At 46.7% G+C, this 19,227-nt stretch overlaps 2 protein-coding genes across 3 annotated transcripts in view; both read left to right on the top strand.

Annotated features, from left to right (window-relative positions):
• The window catches only part of Abcb10 (ATP binding cassette subfamily B member 10), a 30,918-nt gene extending 26,492 nt beyond the window's left edge, over positions 1-4,426 (top strand). Inside the window, exons 11-13 of the mRNA XM_032887528.1 lie at positions 1,128-1,171; positions 2,077-2,111; positions 2,248-4,426. Coding sequence (XP_032743419.1) covers positions 1,128-1,171; positions 2,077-2,111; positions 2,248-2,515 — 347 coding nt within the window. The 3' untranslated portion in view covers positions 2,516-4,426. The remainder of the gene's footprint in view (positions 1-1,127; positions 1,172-2,076; positions 2,112-2,247) is intronic.
• Positions 4,427-8,760: 4,334 nt separating this feature from the next.
• The window catches only part of Nup133 (nucleoporin 133), a 49,557-nt gene continuing 39,090 nt past the window's right edge, over positions 8,761-19,227 (top strand). For both annotated transcript variants that reach the window (XR_004386102.1, XM_032887862.1), the window contains exons 1-5: positions 8,761-9,036; positions 12,272-12,390; positions 15,035-15,138; positions 16,965-17,072; positions 19,054-19,188. Coding sequence is in view for 1 of the 2 variants with exons in the window: in XM_032887862.1 (XP_032743753.1) it covers positions 8,858-9,036; positions 12,272-12,390; positions 15,035-15,138; positions 16,965-17,072; positions 19,054-19,188 (645 nt within the window). In the remaining variant the exon portion in view is untranslated. The remainder of the gene's footprint in view (positions 9,037-12,271; positions 12,391-15,034; positions 15,139-16,964; positions 17,073-19,053; positions 19,189-19,227) is intronic.

The raw sequence follows: 19,227 nt of genomic DNA, 5'->3' as shown, positions 1-19,227 counted from the left end.
CTTTTGTTTTTTGAGGCGCAATCTCATTGTCCATCCAGGTTGGCTCAGAATGTTTAGTCTTCCTGTCTCGCCCTCCAGAAGTGTAGCTATATCCCGCTGCACCCAAATGCCTGTGAGTAGCCATTTCATTATAGGTTTTCCGCATGCTAGTTGATGTCGAGGGCAGTATTCCAGGGGGCACCAGCCGTTGCTACAGGATTTCACCCCAGGATACTCCAAGGACCACTCTGGGGCACTCAGAGGGCCAGGCTGGGGATTTGCTGCATCCCACAATGGCTCCATGTGAGGGCAGCACCTCGATGAAATGACATGCAACCTAGTGTCACTGTGAATGAAGATGTTCCATCGTTGGTCAGCTTGAAAGGGTGCTGTTAGTACCTCAAGTAGAATGGGGTCTCATTAGACCACCCACCCACATAAGGAGGTGTGAGCGCCAGGCAGTCCTGTCTGCTGGAAGATGGCGTCTCCGGGAGGAGCCAGATGCAAGGCGGATGGGAATGGCTGGATTGCTCACTCCAAGCCTGCATCTGAACATGCCACCTGCTCCCTGATTTTGCATGGAATTCGGGCTTAAAAGAGAAGGGGACAAGTGCCTGGGTTATAACCTCCAGCTTCTTGTGCACATCAAACAAACAAACCAACCTGTGGGGCAAGGAGACAAAAGACCATAGGAGGGAAGGATGAAGGCCGTGTGCCAGCACGGAGCAATGGAGATGTGCGCAAAGCATCGCTGCTGTTTTTTACTCCCTGGAGTTTCAGGAATGGCCGCATCCTGTCAGAGATCAGCTTGTCTCTGCTTCCCGAGTGCTAAGATCAAAGGCATTCACCACCACACCTGGTATCAGTTTTCACCGATAGAAATGGAAGCAATCCTAGGGTCTGCTCCAGTCACAACTGTTAGAGACCAACAGGCCTTGTGTGCTTAGGGAACTCCCCTGTGAAGGAGGAAAGCCTCGGTCTGCTATGGTAATTGCTTGTTTTGCAGTTTGGTAGGACAGTGTGGTTAAAAACAAACTCCTGCCCAGACATTGTGGTTAAATGGAAAAAGTTCCCTCCAAATTATCACTTGTCTTAGTGGGAAATTTCCTAAGCATTTTGTTAACGCTTGCCTTCTCTGTCTCTGTCAGGTGGGCAGAAGCAAAGGATCGCAATAGCCAGAGCCCTGCTGAAGGTAAGACGGCGTCTTTGTGAGGAGGGTGTGTGTGTGTGTGTGTGTGTGTGTGTGTGTGTGTGTGTGTTTGCGCTCACGGGCTTACTGTCTGAGTATTTGTCACATTTGAGAGACGTCTCTACAATCTGCTGTAGAAGTAGTGTCTGGGGAGAAGCTTAGCATGCGGACCTCTTACCTGGAAGAATCAGTTGACTGGTGGCTGATGATGAATGAAGTGTCAGAGTGGGGTTTAGCCTTTACTCGGTTGTTCTGCTGAGGAGAAGATCAGATGCCTCCGGCAGACAGATTTCCAGCCAGGAGAAGGAAGAACCCCTTGGCGGGGAGGCAGACTCTGTGCTTTTGAGGAAACATCTCCCTGACTACTTTCTTCAGTACATAGTGATTATTTTAAACAACTATTTACTTATGTATGTGAGTACACTGTAGCTGTCTTCCAGCCTTTGCTTTTCATTTTTAAATCAATGTAGAAACTTCCCTTTGATTACTCAGTGTTTAGAGCACTGACTGCTTTTCCAGAGGTCCTGAATTCAATTCCCAGCGACCACAGGGTGGCTCACAGCCATCTGTAATGAGATCTGATGCCCTCTTCTGGTGTGTCTGAGAGAGTGGCAGTGTCCTCACATATGTAAAATAAATAAATAACTCTTTTAAGAAGTATAATGGTCGACTTTAAATGTTTCACTACATTTTATTTATTTACCTTGGGTTGGGGTACACAAAGGTCAGCAAACATCTTGTCAGATCAGTTCTCTCCTTCTAATGGTGTTGGGTCTGGCAGTCGAGTTAAGGCTGTCACGCTTGGTGGTTAGCACCTTTCTGTGCTGAACTGTCTCAGCCGTCTGCTCACTGTCCAGAGCTGTGTTCATTGATCCGCCATTTCTCTTCTTCCATTTTTACTTTTTCAGAACCCCAAAATTCTTCTCCTCGATGAAGCAACCAGGTGAGGTTATCTCTGTGACGGGGGTGACGATGTGTGTCTGGCGTGTGTGTCCGGGCTGGAGGGTGTCTTCGCAGTGTGTGCAGCCATGTGTGCAGCTCTGTCATCTCTGCCTCCTGTGTGGCCTTGTCTGTCACAGCGCACTGGATGCCGAAAACGAGCACCTGGTCCAGGAGGCGCTTGACCGGCTGATGGAGGGAAGAACCGTGTTGATCATAGCCCACCGCCTCTCCACCATTAAGAACGCCAATTTCGTTGCCGTCCTTAACCAAGGAAAGATCTGTGAACATGGGACACATGAGGAGCTGCTTTTGAAGCCCAATGGGCTTTACAGAAAACTGATGAACAAGCAGAGTCTCCTGCTACATAACGGGGCAGAGCAGTTCCTGGAACCTGCACAGGCGTAGCCTGCAATCCAGCTCTCGGGTAGCTGAGGCCGAAGGACTGGACTCCAGCATTTACTTATCAATACCCTGTCTAAAGACAGGGACAAAGCAGCGGTCAGGGGCGGGCTGTCTGAGAGACCTTAAAGCCAAACAGCATGGGGGACAGATCCTAGAGGCTGAGTGAAGCCTGAGAGTACTTCGGTTGTTTGAAACACGCCTCTTTCCACGAAGAATGAACAAAATTGTTTTATGGGTGTACCTGTCCTCCCAGGCCTTTGTGCCGCTGTAAAATTGTAACTTTCTAAATGTCTAAGCACTGACGCGACTGCAGGTTTCCAGTGTTTGCTGGCTGAGCGGACACCTCACCTCCTGTGCTTGCTGCCAGGGTTGAGTTGGTCTCAGGTGACAGCTTTAAAAAGGGAACTGGAAACTAAAGGCCTAACCAGTTTAAGCCAGTTTCCTAATCACTGGGGCACCTACCTGGGCCACCGAGGGAAAGTTTGCCTTTTCTGTCCCCCTCATCTTCAGGTGTTGGAATTCTGGGACACTACAGGCCGTCCATACCTGTCAGAATGTGCAGTGTCCCCATCTGGGTACTCAAGAGCCTGATGCATTTGCCAAAGGAAGAAATCCCGTTCTGTAAACTGGAAAGCTTCTGTTTTTATCACTTCCTCGTTCTTTGTCTCCTTTTGAGAAGCAAGGTACAAACAACCAGGTATTACCAACAGAGGTGAATGAAAATCCATTTCACATTCGTTGAAGCGTGTATTTTGAGAAGAAATACCCATTTTAAATATGTAACTCGCAGGTATATTGTAGTTTTATATTTTAAATTTTTATTAATGAGGCCGAATCTGAATAATAGAATTTTCAGACTTGAGTACGGTGGCTCTTGCAGAAGCAAGGCGACAAAAGGAACGTCATCCTTTGGAAAGCTTCAGAACTAAGACACATGTTGTCCTGCCTCCGTTATGCTAAGTCCTACCACCCTCCGAAGTCGACCTGTAGTGGCGGCGAGCGTGGCTGCCCTGCCAAGCACAAGTGAGTCTTTAACTGAGTGCCAAGACCAGGAGGCAGAACAGTGCTGGGCCTGGGGGAATGAGGCTCCTGGATCGTCTATCATAGGTTTAGGCATGGCTCCTGTGAAGGAACAACCTAGACCCAAGAGTGAAATTGTTGCAGCGTCCAGTTCATGTTGAAGATTTCAGCAGTCATGAAATAATTCGTGTTCTGGTTTCAAAAAAAAAAAAAGGAAAGGAGTATAGTGGCTCACACCCCGCGCCCCGGCACTTAGTGAGTTCAAAGCTAGCCTTGCATGAGACTGTTTCAGAGAGACATCTGAAGAGATTGGAAGCCCTACTCCACGGAGTGCATGGAACCCTGACAGGGAGCTGCTCTATAAAAGTGCCCTTGCTCCTCCTGTGCCTGTGGTTTGTCAACTAGTGTCACAGCTCTGACGGCAATGACAACAGCCAATGAATTTGCCCTTTTTTAAAATCAGTGCTGTTGATTGGATGTTGCCTCAGGAAGAAGTGCTTTTTTTTTTTTTTAAATGCTGGCAATGTAGAGCCAGAGGCATAGCTACCCCAAGAGTTAGTTAAACAGACACTTCTGCCATGCTGATTGCCTCTAGCCATTCTGGAAGAAGCCTCTTGATGAGAGGCAGAGTGTCAGAGTCTGTGTTACTTCTGGGGACTGGCTAGTGAGGACGAGGCTCTCTGGTCGTGTTTGGAGGTCTTGGTAGACACCGGTCTGTGCTGGTCCTCACCCACTGCCCGCATTTCCTCAGCTCCTTGCTGGTCGTTCTCAGAACTCAGGGCAGCTGCAAATCAGGCTGGTGGGGAAGCATTACAAAAGTCGAATTGAGTCACCACATTTTATTTCTTAGTATGTTTAACATTTTATATCAGATTAAAATTTATAGTGAACATAGTCTGTGTCTGTTATGATATTGAGGTTGATTCGAGGGTCCCCACCCGTGCTAAGTGCTTTACCACTGACTTAGATGCATGGCTTCAGCCCCATGGCTATCACTTAACATTTTGTACATACTCACTTTATTTTTTACCCCTAGTTTTCGAGACAGTAGCCCTGGCAGTCCTGGAACTCCCTCTATAGACCAGGCTGGCCTTAAACTCACCACCACCCATGCTGCCACCACCCACTATTAAGTTTCTTGTATATATGTATGTATTTATTATATGTAAGTACACTGTAGGTGTCTTCAGACACACCAGAAGAGGGCATCGGATCCCATTACAGATGGTTGTGAGCCACCATGTGGTTGCTGGGATTTGAACTCAGGACCTCTGGAAGAGCAGTCAGTGCTCCTAACCACTGAGCCATCTCCCCAGCTCACATATTTAGTTTCTTTCTTTTCTTTTCTTTTTTTTTTTTTTTTCTTTTTTTTTTTCAGAGCTGGGGACCAAACCCAGGGCCTTGTGCTAGCTAGGCAAGCGCTCTACCACTGAGCTAAATCCCCAACCTTGTCATATTTAGTTTCTTAATAGAATTTGTTATACTCAAATCTTTTTAATCTAACATGTCATACACAGAGGAGTGACTGTGAGTCCCACACCTTTCCTTATCTGAGCCTCTTTATGTTCTCATGTGGTTGCTATTTATTAGTGTCTGTCCAGCTACCCCGGCTCCACTAAGTACTTCCTGCCCCACCAAGAGTATAGTGCAGTGGCCTGGAGAAAGGATCCAGCAGTGTCTGCCTTCAAAACTCTAGCCTATGAGAGAGGCAGGCAGAATTGGCAAAAAAGAAACTGGCAAAGCGCTGTGGCAAGCAGAGTGTTTGCAGGCTGCTTCGTTTCCAGCGTTCTGTACACGTTACATCTGGTGCTCTGGTAAATGCCACGCTTTAGACAGACATTTGGGTCACATGTACGTCACACCCATCGAGGGAGACAGCTTCTGTTAAGTTGTGAACTGGTTGTCACTTGTCTTAGCCTCTCTTTGCTATAACAGCAAGACAAAGGCAACTTCGGGGAGAAAATTCCTTACTGTTCCTGAGGGATTCGGTTCCTCCTAGCTGGGAGGACATTGCCCAGGGTCAGGGGACAGCGGAGTGGCCCTCCTCACCTTTCAGTGATCCTGTTGTCAGGCTAGCTGGCCCTAGAGCTCCAGAGTATTGTCTTGTCTCTGCATGCTACATGTTTGGCTTTTATTTCGGTGTGTTTTTGTTTTTCTTTTTTTTTTTTATTTTTAATATATATAGGTGCTTTGTCTGCCTGTATGCCTGCAGACCAGAAGGCATCAGACTGTGAGCGTCCATGGGTTCTGGGAATTGGACCTCTGGAAGAGCAGCCAGTGTTCTTAATTGCTGAGACATCTCTCCAACCCCTTATTTGAGGTTTTAAAAAATATTTTTTATGTCTCTGTGAGTTTATGCCATACCTGTGCAAGCCAGACACAGTTACGCATATCTTTAATCCCGGCCATGAGGAGGCAGAGGCAGGTGGATCTCTGGAGGCAGGATTTCTCTGTGTAGCTCTGGCTGTCCTGGAACTCGCATTGTAGACCAGACTGGCCTCAAACTTAGGAGATCCACTGCCTCCTAGTCAGCTGTTGTAGACAATCTGAAGCAGCCCATATCCCACACCTGGGTTAAATTGAAGCCATTCCTATAACATCTCTGTGTTTAAAGAAGCCAAAATTCTCCTACAGTCCACTTTGCAACAACTAAAGGTTCAGGTGCCATTGCCAGGTTTTCCTGGATTGGAGGGCTTCCTTCTCTCATCCTTAGGGTACGGATGACTCCTCTTCCATGTGTGTGTGTGTGTGTGCTTACTATATTTACTTCTGATGTGCCTAACAACTTTGTGTCCATAACGGTCTCTCAGGTAACTGCATTTTGGGTTTTGTTTGTTGGTATTTTGAGATGGGTGTCTCCTGTAGCCCCAGATGGCTTTGAACAGCGTCTGGTCCTGCAGAGGTTACAGGTAGGCTCTTCTAAATGTCTTTCCTGGGGTGAGGGGCATGTTTGAGACAAGGATTCAGAAAATTCATCTGACTCTGTCTCTTAAGTGCTAGCACTAAAAGGGTGCATTTCCACACCCAGCTATTACTAAATAAGAAGAAAGGGCGACTTTGATATCTTTGTGATCAGCTTGACAAGTACGCAATTAAAGCTGTCTTTGCCAAAAAAGGGGAATGGTTAAGTAAACACCGGCTGAATAAGTTTTAGGTGGGAAGGCAGGATGCCTGTGATCTTACATCCCTAAGATCACACTCAGGCTATTGTTATCTTGTGTTTTCTTCCAGCTGAGAGAAGTTAACAGCTTTGTCTTGTTCTGCAGCTGCCTTTGCGTCCTACAGAGCCCAGAACATTTCCTCTCTGCTTCTGATTTACAGGGCGTGTAGTAGGAGGTGGACAGAGTGATGTCTGAAGAAGTTTTGTGGGGTCAGCTTTGTTCTTGTACCTTCAGGACCAGGAGTTGTTCAAAGCCACCTTGAGCTCCACAAGACCTTGTCTCAAACACCAGAAATAGTAAACCACAATCACTCGAGAAACCACTGTGGACACAGAATAGGTAGAGCAGAATGTTAAGTTTGCTGACCACCCCTTGTATAAACCTCTGCAGGGCTGGAGTGGCTTTTCAGCATCTGTGAGCAGAAAATTCCCCGTTTGGAGATGTTGAAATAGTGAGAATTAGGTAATACTACATTGATGGGTGTGGGGGAAAATGGAAAAACCATAAACGCAAGCTTAAGGAAAACACACACTCTAAAAGAAAATCACTGCTGGGTGTGGTGGCTCACACCTTCAACCCCAGCCACTTGGGAAGTAGAGGCAGGCAGATCTCTTGAGTTGGAGGCCAACCTGGTCTACAAAGTGAACTGCAGGACAGGCAAAGCTACATAGTGAGATCTTGTCTCAAAAATAAATAACAGGGGGAGGGGGAGGGGGCTGGAGAGACGGCTCATCAGTTAAGAGCACTGACTGCTCTTCCAGAGGTCCTGACTTCAATTCCCAGCAACCACATGGTGGTTCCCAATCATCTGTAATGAGATCTAATGCCCTCTTCCTGTGTTCTCTGGGGACAGCTACAGTGTACTTATATATAATAAATGAATAAATAAAATAAATAACGAAATCAAGTGTGTGAGGAACTGGAGAGAAGGCTTGGTGGTTAAGAGTACATAACACTTTTGCAGAGGATCTGAGTCCAATTCTCAGCACCCATAGTAGGTGGCTCACAACCCCCCTGTAACTAGCTTCAGAGCCCAATGCCCTCTTTCTGGCTTTCTGAGCTCCTAGCGTTTGTCTGTCAGTAAAAGTCAAAATTGCCCCCAAGGAACTCGATGCCTCTATCAGCAGCAGCAGGAAGAAGTCTACGGATCTGGAAGTCCCCTTTCCAAACCTCTAGCCTTCTTTCTTTCCTACCTAGTGTTGGGGGGTTGGGGAAAAGGTGGTGGAAATAGGAACCTATAAAGTAGCCACAAGTCCAGCTACAGTGGAGTACAAGCGGGATGCAATTAAAGAACTGAAAAGGAAAGGTCACCCGCGAAGTTAAGTCACAAGCGACCTCACAAGTTCAGCAAGTAAGGCAGTTATCAGCCCTGAATGTTTATGAACTCGAGTACAGCCTCGGGTTTACCTTAGTTCACTGTTTGGTAATGTGGGGAGTAGAATGGAGATAACATCCCCGTCCACACATTGCGGCCTTGCAAAACAGCCGCAGAGGACTAACAAACAGAGCTGTGTGCATGCCTGCTATAGGTCTTCTACAAGGTTCTAGGACTTCAGGGGCAGGGGTGAGAGTGAATATGTCTGGGGCTTGGGGGGCCACAGTCATCTCCGAACCTCGGCAGTAGACCAGACCCACCAAAGTGCAAGCTGTGCTTGGAAAGCAAAGAGCTGCAGCCCATAGCAGAGCCCGGACATGCGGATGAAGGATAAGCCTGAACCAATCTGAATTAGGTTGGGAAAAGCTGTGAGCGCACCACCGCCTCACACAGAGCGCGACTTCCTCAGCTCCGCCCACGAGCGCCTCCTTCCCCAGTCCGCGCTGGTCGCAGAGGGTCAACTCCAGCCTGAGAACTGCACTTGTCCAGCTCTCGGTCCCGGGAACTCACGCCACTTCGCGAAACAAGGTTCAGGATTCAAACATGCTTGCCCCGCCCCACTGGTGCTGGATGTAACGTCACACGAGCGCTTCCAGCTCCGACCCCGCCCTGCGTCTCGGCGCCGAGCTTTGGCGTCATCGCCACGCGCCTTCCCTTCCCCATTTGTTGAGCGCCCTGTCTTTACATCATCTCTAGGCGCCTTCCCGCCCCTCTGGTGTTCAAGCACCGGGCGCGCGAGGTCCTCGCTTTTAGCCCGCGAGTGCAGCTTCCTCCGCACTCTCTGCAGATATGTTTCCAGGCGTCTCCTCTCCGCGAACCCCGGGACCAGGGACCCGACGGGGTCCGCTAGTCGGAATCGGGCCCTCGACCACGCCTAGAGCGAGCAGGAGGGGCCTGTCTCTGGGATCTGCGGTTAGCTCGCCTGTGCTGTTCTCGCCGGTAGGCCGGCGCAGCTCAGTGAGCTCTAGGTAAGTGGGGGTTCGGTGACCAGCAGGCTCAGCTCCAAAACGGGCAGATGGAACCAGGCAGCAGAGTAAGTTGCCGCAGAGTTGGAAAGTACTCCTGGTCATCCTTGTATATTATTGACGCTGTTTAACGGTGGCCCTCGTTTTGCAGGTCAGTTGCGTGCAGCTGTTTAAAGTTGTGGTTTGACGCTGTGGCATTTGACATCAGTAACTCATTTGATCTGGTCTGGTCTTTTTATGATCTAGTGTAGAAGTGCAGCCCGGAACTCGGTCCTGCTCACTCTTGGACAGGCCATGCTATGTACCCTAGTCTGACTTTGCTCAGTCCTCTTTTCAGCTACTGATATTTCAAGCATGCAGGAGCTTGTCTGGCTACCATAATTTTATTTAACAGTTCCACCTTTATGTCAGGGTCTCAGCATCCTTACCATAGTCTCAGGATTCGTTATACAGATCTGACTCATGGTAAGAACCTACAAACCCTGACAAAAATGTTTTCTCGGTGCCTAACAAATGCTATTACTACGTACTAGTCGACAATTAAAGGACTTTGGGCCACAAAATGTGACGTTGTGACTAGGTTATATAAAATCACTTTTTACGAGAGACAGACAGACAGACAGTGTGTGTGTGTGCTTCACTAAAGCCGCAGGTGTGCTGCCCGATCACATGTCGAGTAGAATCGTTACCCTCCTCCATGTTATTAATACAAAAATTCAGAATCAGGTTACCTTTGTTCGAGAGGATTTCTTCTGTTCTTTCAAAAGTGAATTTCTGGGATGGAAAGATGCCTGAGTTCTCTTATCAGCCCCCATGTTAGACGGCTTACATCCATCTGTAGTTCCAGCTACAAGACAGTTCCAATGCTCTGGGCTTCTAGGCACCTGTTCTTGGTGTCGAGCGCCTCTCCTCTCTCTCTCTCTCTCTCTCTCTCTCTCTCTCTCTCTCACACACACACATTGTAAGTGAATTTCTTCTGCATGAGAACAGGGAATACTGAGTCTGACTGAGACTTATGGTGAAAATGTAGGACTCTACAAGTCTTGTGATAATTCAGAGAGTAACTGTGATGCTGAGTGGGCACAAGGGACCCTTTATTTGCTTGTGTTTTTTTGAGACAGGGTTCTATGTAGACCAGTCTAACTTCAAACATCACAGAGATCTGCCTGTGATCTCTGTGCCTGGCTTTGACTTTTATTGTTTGAGAAGAATCCTTCACAGCACTGACCTCAGAGGCAGAGGTGTGCACACTCCTAATTACTGAACTCATATGGTTCAGGCATGGTGGCTAGTTTTTTTTTGTTGTTTGTTTGTTTTGTTTTTTTTTGTTTTGTTTTGTTTTTGTGGACACAAACTAGAATCATCTGAGTAGAGGGGAGTTCAATTGAGAACCCCCCAACCCCCACCCTGGAGATGGCTCAGTGGTTAAGAGCACTGGCTGCTCTTCCAGAGGCACTGAGTTCAATTCCCAGCAACTGCATGATGGCTCACAACCGTCTGTAATGGAATCTGATGCCTTCTCTGGTGTGTTAGCAACAGCTTACTCATGGACATAAAATAAATAAATCTTTTCTTTTTTTTTTTTTTTTTTTTTTTTTTTTTTTTTTTTTCGGGGCTGGGGATTGAACCCAGGACCTTGCACTTCCTAGGCAAGCGCTCTACCACTGAGCCAAATCCCCAACCCCTCTTTTCTTTTCTTTTTTTTTTCCCGATAAATCTTTAAAGAAAGAAAATGTCCCCACATGCTTGCCTTTGGGGATGATTTTCTTTATTGGTGATTGATGTAGAAGGGCCTGACCCACTGAACAGTGCCATCCATTGGCGAGTGGCCCTGGAGTATATAAGGAAGCAAATTGAGCAAACCAGGAAAGACCATTCCTCCATGGCCCTGCCTCAGTTCCTGCCTTGGGTGACTTCCTGCCGTGACATCCCTCATTGATGGGCAGTGACCTGGAAATATGAAATAAATTCCTTCCTCCTCAAGTTGCTTTGCTCATGGTCTGTATCACAGCAATGGGAAGCAAAATAAGACAGTTCCGTGAGTTCTACTGTACAGTTCAGTCAGGCTGGTGTCCTCCACTGTTACACCTCATCAGAGGTAGACAGTTCCGTGAGTTCTACTGTACAGTTCGGTCAAGCTGGTGTCCTCCACTGTTATACCTCATTAGAGGTAGACAGTTCCGTGAGTTCTACTGTACAGTTCAGTCAAGCTGGTGTCCTCCACCGTTACACCTCATCAGAGGTAGACAGTTCCGTGAGTTCTACTGTACAGTTCAGTCAGGCTGGTGTCCTCCACCGTTACACCTCATCAGAGGTAGACAGTTCCGTGAGTTCTACTGTACAGTTCAGTCAGGCTGGTGTCCTCCACCGTTACACCTCATCAGAGGTAGACAGTTTCGTGAGTTCTACTGTACAGTTCAGTCAGGCTGGTGTCTTCCACCGTTACACCTCATCAGAGGTAGACAGTTCCGTGAGTTCTACTGTACAGTACAGTCAAGCTGGTGTCCTCCACCATTATACCTCATTAGAGGTAGACAGTTCCATGAGTTCTACTGTACCGTCAGGCTACACCCTCATCAGAGGTAGACAGTTCCGTGAGTTCTACTGTACAGTTCAGTCAGGCTGGTGTCCTCCACCGTTACACCTCATCAGAGGTAGACAGTTCCGTGAGTTCTACTGTACAGTACAGTCAAGCTGGTGTCCTCCACCATTATACCTCATTAGAGGTAGACAGTTCCGTGAGTTCTACTGTACAGTACAGTCAGGCTGGTGTCCTCCACCGTTACACCTCATCAGAGGTAGACAGTTCCGTGAGTTCTACTGTACAGTACAGTCAGGCTGGTGTCCTCCACCGTTACACCTCATCAGAGGTAGACAGTTCCGTGAGTTCTACTGTACAGTACAGTCAGGCTGGTGTCCTCCACCGTTACACCTCATCAGAGGTAGACAGTTCCGTGAGTTCTACTGTACAGTACAGTCAGGCTGGTGTCCTCCACCGTTACACCTCATCAGAGGTAGACAGTTCCGTGAGTTCTACTGTACAGTTCGGTCAAGCTGGTGTCCTCCACCGTTACACCTCATCAGAGATAGACAGTTCCATGAGTTCTACTGTACAGTACAGTCAGGCTGGTGTCTTTTACCGTTACACCTCGTTAGAGGTAGCTGGAATAGGTGTGTAAAGGCGAGGATAATGGGGAATTTTCGGTGACAGGTGATCCAACGTGGTCTCTTTCTTTAGAGGAACGCCTACTCGGATATTCCCCTACCATTCCATATCAGAGTCTGTGAACTACGACGTGAGAGTGTTTGGATCATCGCTCCCTGTTAAGATCATGGAAGCCCTGGCGATGGCTGAGGGTAGGTGTTGTCTTTTCATTTGTCCCCATATTGGTCAATAACCAGGTCACATGTGATAACACTTTGGCTTTGTCTGGTAGAGAAGTAGGCAGCCTGCTGAGTTCTCCTCATCCCTAAGACACTGGTCTGTGAAGCTGAGTGAATCTTTCTAACACAGTTACACCAGTGATTCTAAGAACGATGTGTGTACTTCAGTCCTTTATATCCCCAACTTTTGAGTTGATTAGATATAGGGAATTTAGCTATAGAATCGTCCAAAGTGCAGTACCTTGCGTTGTTAGATTAAATAGTGTTTTAAAGTCAAGTTCTGCCTCCAGTTCTGGGTTCTGAGTGCTGTGTGGTGTCCCATAAGTCATATGACAGGCCTATGGGGTATCGTGTCCTACAAGTCATATGATAGACTCATTGGGTTGTTATTAAGTCAGTATTGGGTTATTATCATACCTTTAAAGCCTCTGCTGGCATAAAGATGATGCAAGAGTTGGGAGGCGTCAATCACAGGGAAAGGAGAGAGAAACAGGGAAGGGCAGACCAAGATGCCATCATGTCAGCCCAAGTCGCCTCACTAACAGGTCTACTGGACCTTCGCATTTTTCTAGAACGATGTTTGGCAAACTACAAGTTGTGACTGAAATGGCTTCAGTGGTCATGACAAGCATTGAAGGGAGACAAAGTATTAGAATGCATCTTAGCATTTTTTAAAAACTGTATTTTATGTATGTGAGTATACATGTGTCTGTCTTCAGACCACCAGAAGAGGGCATCAATCCCATTACAGATGGTTGTGAACCACCATGTGGGCGCTGGGAATTGAACTCAGGACCGCTGGAAGAGCAGTCAGTGCTCTCAACCACTGAGCCATCTCTCAGCATTTTAACTTAAAACTGTTATATTTGTGTGTGTCACATCACTCAAGGTCTGTTCAGTCCCAGCATGTTGGGGGCAGAGGGCAGCTCTCAGATCATGAAGCTTGAGCTGTGGGCACTTACCTACTGAGTAGCCGAGGATAAAATGTCCTGTTGTAAAAGACATTTGCTGTCCCTCAGCTTAGCCACCCTGGCTGCCAGTCCTTAGGCTTTTGGGATGGTGATGCTCACACTGCTACTCTCTGCCCTGTGTCCTCCTCCACCTGCCTTCCCCCCCTTCATTCTCTTTTGTCACCCTGAAATGTTTAATTCTTACTGAGTTTAAATCTCTGAGCATACTTCTGGGTCATGCCATGTCTGTGTTTAAACAGTACGTAGCCTCCCTCTAGGGATTCAGGAGGGAATCCCAAGAAGTTGAGAGCTAAAGACAAGAGCAGTGCAGACTTGAAGAACTTGTCTCCATTGCAGGTCTGACCACATCTGATGTTGGGTCAGACCTGCATGGGGTGGGGGCTGAACACTCCTGCGCAGGGGCTCCAGGTCAGCAGAAAGTCCTGCACAGGTCGGGCATGTTTGCACGGTTAGCATGTTGGCATGTTTGCACAGTTAGCCTGTTGGCATGTTTGCATAGTTAGCATGTTCCTTTCCAGTGCTGTGTGCTTTGCACTGCCACCCTGTCTAAAAGCAAAGAGCAAAGCTCAAATAAGATTCTCAAGGCTGTGAACACATTTATGAAGGCTCACCCCCACTCCCTAGACACAGTGGTAAATTGACTTACTTTTTCCCTTAGTAAACAATGCTCTTGTGTTTCCTTATGATGAAATGATTTACCATATCTTTAAGGAGCTCTATTTGAACATTATATTCTTTTGGAGGAATGTGGTAATTTCTTTGAAAATAGTTGTTAATAAGAGGGTTATTGTTTGGTTTATCAAATTATAAGTGATTCTTACAGAAGTAAAATTGTCTCTGGTTTTTGAGGGTTAGACCCGACTGACTTCAAACTCAAAAGAGATCCACCTGCCTCTACGTCCAGAGTGCTGGAATTAAAGGCATGTGCTACCATGCCTAGCTAAGATTCTTTATAACAGGGCTGGAGAGATGGCTCAGTGGTTAAGTGCACTGACTCCTTTTCCAGAAGTCCTGAGTTCAATTCCCAGCAACCACATGGTGGCTCACAACCATCTGTAATGGGATCTGATGCCCTCTTCTGTATGTGAAGATAGTGACAGTGTATATATATATATATATAATAAATCTTAAAAAAAATTAAGAAAAAAATATTCTTTGTAACAAAATTAGAGTATTAAACATATACTCTAATAATTTTTGCCTTTGGATATATTTCTAACAGTAATTATCAGAACTAAATAACTCATTTTTGATAGATTAATCTTAAATATTTGGAAGTTATGTGACTTGCATTTTTAAATTAATTTTAATAATATATTATGATAATTGCCTCTGTGTATGCCTAAGTATATATGTGCACCATGTGTGATTATGAGCCTGTGGGTGTCAGAAGGGTCGATGGGCTCCTCTAGAACTGGAGTCATAGGTGGCTGTGTCACTGTGTAGATGCTGGTACTAGAACTGGAGTCAAAGGTGGCTGTGTGTCACTGCGTAGATGCTGGTAACCAAACCCTGGTCCTCTGCAGGAGCCGTAATGCAGCTTCCTGTCTTGGTGACTAATGTGGTAAAAAGATGTTGCTATAAGGAGATGAAACGACTTTTTCGTGGTCTGGATATGGGGTGAACTGTGTGCCTTATCCCCTCAGCTGACGACCAGCTCTCAGTCCACATCGATGAAGGTGGTTGGGCCTGCCTAGTATGCAAAGAGAAGCTCCTCGTTTGGAAGATTGCTATGTCGCCTGTGACTAAGGTAATAGCCCTCCAGATACCCAGTCGGGAAAGGGGTCCCAGCTGGCTCTTTATTTGCACCTTTATTCTTTGAAGTTTATGAGGACAGCCAGTCAGTCTGTGCAAGCATTGAGAATTCAGGATATGGGAGCTTGTGAGATGGCTCAGTGGCGAAGAGTTCTAGAGGTTCTGAGTTTAATTCCCAACAACTACGCAGTGGCTCACCATCTGTAAGGGGATCTGATGTCCTCTTCTGGCCTGTGAGTGTACGTGCAGCAGAGCAGGCATACAGTGAGAAGGAGGGAGGGAGGGAGGGAGGGAGGATAGAAGAAAGAAAGAAAATTAAAGAAAACCACCAGATCTTTAAGTAAATAAAAAAGCAGGATAATTAAATACTGAATGTACATTTATAGTGTGTTGTAAAATCTTCTTTTTTAATATTTTATTTTTATTGATATCTTTAGTTTTTTTTTCCTTCTCCAAAGACCCATTGATTACAGGTCAAAAGAAATGAACATGAGCTTGAGACACTACTGTCTCTGAGCTCTGGGCTATTGTTGTTGTAGAAAATTTTGATCCCAGTCCAGGGTTTCTGCCCTGCCTTTGGCCATTGTGTTCCTGGATAAAAGACACACAACCTTTATATTTACAACAAGCCTTAATCAGCACGAGCGCTGGGCAGATGTCTACCCTCCGTGGTATTAAAAATCTATTTTCCTATTGATAACTCCAAGTTATAACTTATTGTGCTTCATCTGGCCTGCTCTGGACTCCAGTTGGTGCCCCTCAGGGCCACGTTTCCATGAGCTCACCTAGCCATGGTGGCGTCTCCTCTCATTTATCCTCTCACACTGTTCTCTGACGCTACAAGCTGCTCCGCGCTCTCTTCCTTGCAGTTGAGGTTCTTCTGAAGGATCAGCTCTGTCTGTTAACTGAGTGCTTTCTACGTTTTAGTGAAAGCCCAGCACCACGTTTGAGAGAGTGCTTTCAACCTTGGAGACCTTGGTGTAATTTCTCTATGGCTATAATAGTTTTACAAGTCAAATAAATTATTACCTCAGCTAGCAAAGTTTTGCAGGAAACCTGGCCACTTCCCCTAGCCCAGTGGTTCTCAACCTGTGGGTCATGACCCTATAGGGGTCTCATATCAGATATTTACATTATGATTTCTTTTTTTTTTTTTTTTTAAAGATTTCTTTATTCATTTATTATATATAAGTACACTGTAGCTGTCTTCAGATACACCAGAAGAGGGCATCAGATCTCTTTACAGATGGTTGTGAGCCACCATGTGGTTGCTGGGAATTGAACTCGTGACTTCTGGAAGAGCAGTCGGGTGCTCTTAACCGCTGAGCCATCTCTCCAGCCCCTACATTATGATTTCTTTTTTTTTTTTTTTTTTTTTTTTTGGTTCTTTTTTTTTGGAGTTGGGGACCAACTCAGGGCCTTTGCGCTTCCCCTAGGCAAGCGCACTACCACTGAGCTAAATCCCCAACCCTACATTATGATTTCTAACAACAGCAAAATCGCAGTTTTGAAGTAGCAATGAAATAAGTTCATGGTTGGGGTCACTGCAACATGAGGAACTGCCTTAAAGGATCACAGCATTAGGAAGGCTGAGAACCACTTGTACAATAGAACCTTTGGTCTGGCACAAGCACAGGCTAGAAGTCCAGTTTAGTATCCGTGTGTCCCTGGCTTTGTTGTTGGTCAGAAAGAGCTGAGAACAGAAAGGCTATTGTGGGATAGTGTTCGGGATGGACTCATGCAGTCTGCAGAGGATCAGAGGAGCCAGGATGAGCACACTGGCTGGATGTAAAGGGTTTGCTCTCTGTGTTTGCCTTGCAGTTGTCTGTTTGCAAAGACCTCCAGCTGCCCCCTAGCGATTTCCACTGGAGTGCTGATTTGGTGGCACTGTCTTATGCTGCAACCTCAGGTGAAGTCCATTCTGTTCAGGTATGTGACGTAAAGATGGCGAAGGGGCTTTCCAGGTGGCTCATGCACAGGGGATAAGCTCAGTGCTCAGCACCCACTTTGGGTGATTCATGGTTGCTGGTAACTCCAGTTCTAGGGGACCCAACAATCCTTTCTGACCTCTGCAGACCCCTGCAAGCGGTGAGCATACAGACAAGCAGGCGTATGCACACACACATTTTTAAAAACATTCTGGAAAAGGTGATCGAGAGGCTGGTGTGGAGGTGCACACTTTTTTTTTTTTTTTTTTTTTTTTGGTTTTTTTTTCCGGAGCTGGGGACCGAACCCAGGGCCTTGCGCCTCCTAGGCAAGCGCCTACCACTGAGCTAAATCCCAACCTCAAGTGCACACTTTAATCCCACCCCTGGGAGGCAGAGTCAGGTGACTCTAGGAGGACAGAGCCAGCCTGGTCTCTGTCAAACTCCAGTGAGCTCAAACTAGACAAGGTGAGGCCTTGTCTCAAACAAACAATACTCTTTGTAAAATGAGAATATGAAACAGCAAGGTACAGACTGAGGACACACTCATAAATCCAATTTAAAGACAGAGATAACCCGGAGGTTAAGAGCACTTGTTGCTCCTGCAGAGGAACCCAGTTTAATTCCCAGCAGCCATATGGTGGCTCACAACTATCTGTAACTCCAGTTCCAGGAATCAGATGCATTCTTATTTCAGCAGGCACCACACACACACACACACACACACACACACACACACACACAGAGGCAAAACACTCATACACATAAAATACCCAAGTCAAAGAAAAAGGAGAAAGAAAAAAGATCAGAGTCTTCAGTAGACACAACTTTACCAGAGAGTATGAGCTCGGCACATAAGCCCGTGAGGAGCTGCTTGGCATCGGCAGCCACTGGAGCAGTGCAGACAGCACGGGGGAGCACTGCCGCACAGCTACAGAATGGCTGGTGAGCCTGACACTGCTGAGACTCCAGTGCACACTCCTACTCTTGCTTCCCAGTTTCATTTCCTCCCCCACCAGCCTCCCTTTTGAAGGCAGGGTTTCTCTGTGTAGCCCTGGCTGTCCTGGAACTCACTCTGTAGATCAGGCTGCCTCACACTCACAGAGATCACCTCCTCTGCTCCCAGGGCTGGGGTCTGTAACCTAGCTTTAGTCTCCCATCTCCCTGCTCCCTCTCCCCACTTAGCCCCTCCCACCCTCAGATCACATGTGTTTATTGCCAACCTCATTGCTCACAATACCGATTTTTTTCTCCTTATTTGTTTCCTGGCCTCTGCACACTCTCTGCCACATAAATAAAAATATATAAGAAAAGCTAATATGTGAGAGCAAACAAAATGTCTTTCTAAGCCTAGATATCTCGGTTAATAGAATATTTCCAACTCTATCCATCTACCTGCAAACCTTATAGTTTTGTTTGAGAAATGGAAACGTAACACAAAGGTCACTTGTCTTACAGCAGTTTTATTTGCAGCTCTGGAGCTGGGAGTGACCTGTGGGTCCTTTCTTAGGTAAACCTCAGGGAAAACAGGCAGAGAAGCAGATTGCAGTTTAGTCTGTTAGTTTTGTTCTCTGGTGTTCTCAAAGTGCAGAGATGGAAACTGGGTCCAGATAAAACAGGGAAGTGCGGCCGCCAGGGTCACATAAGGAGTGGGTGACAGACCTGCCGCGTGTCCTTACGATGGGTGCACACGGGAGACTCACGTGCCTGACCAGAGGAGATGGGCAGTTTTGCTGTTGCTTGGTCTGTTAAGGATTTTGATGGGCATGGTGTACACAGCTGTAATCCTAATCCTTGAGATGCAGAGACAGGCAGCTCTCTGAGAGTTCAGGGCTAGCCAGGACTACACAGTGAGACTGTCTCTAAAATAAATAATTCTATAAAATAATAAAATTAAACATTAATTCTTGTTTTCATCAGTGTCTTAGGCACCTGCTTGTAAGGCCTTCTTGCATTGTTGCTGATGACTGTGGTTTTATTTCAAGGCTGTTTCTGTCATGGTTGCTACCAAAGAGGGGTCCATCCGCTACTGGCCCAGCCTTGCCAGGGAAGACACCTACTCAGACACCTCTGTGGATTTGGGAGGCGAGAAGGTGTGCAGGTTCCTGACAGCAGTGCAGGTGCGTATGGGGAGAGCTGCAGTGTGGACTAGTAGGAAG

This window comes from Rattus rattus, chromosome 17 (assembly GCF_011064425.1).
Source record: "Rattus rattus isolate New Zealand chromosome 17, Rrattus_CSIRO_v1, whole genome shotgun sequence".
NCBI classification, from domain to species: Eukaryota; Metazoa; Chordata; class Mammalia; order Rodentia; family Muridae; genus Rattus; species Rattus rattus.
The sequence above is the reverse complement of the archived record's forward strand: the minus strand, read 5'-3'. Positions and strand labels throughout refer to the sequence as shown.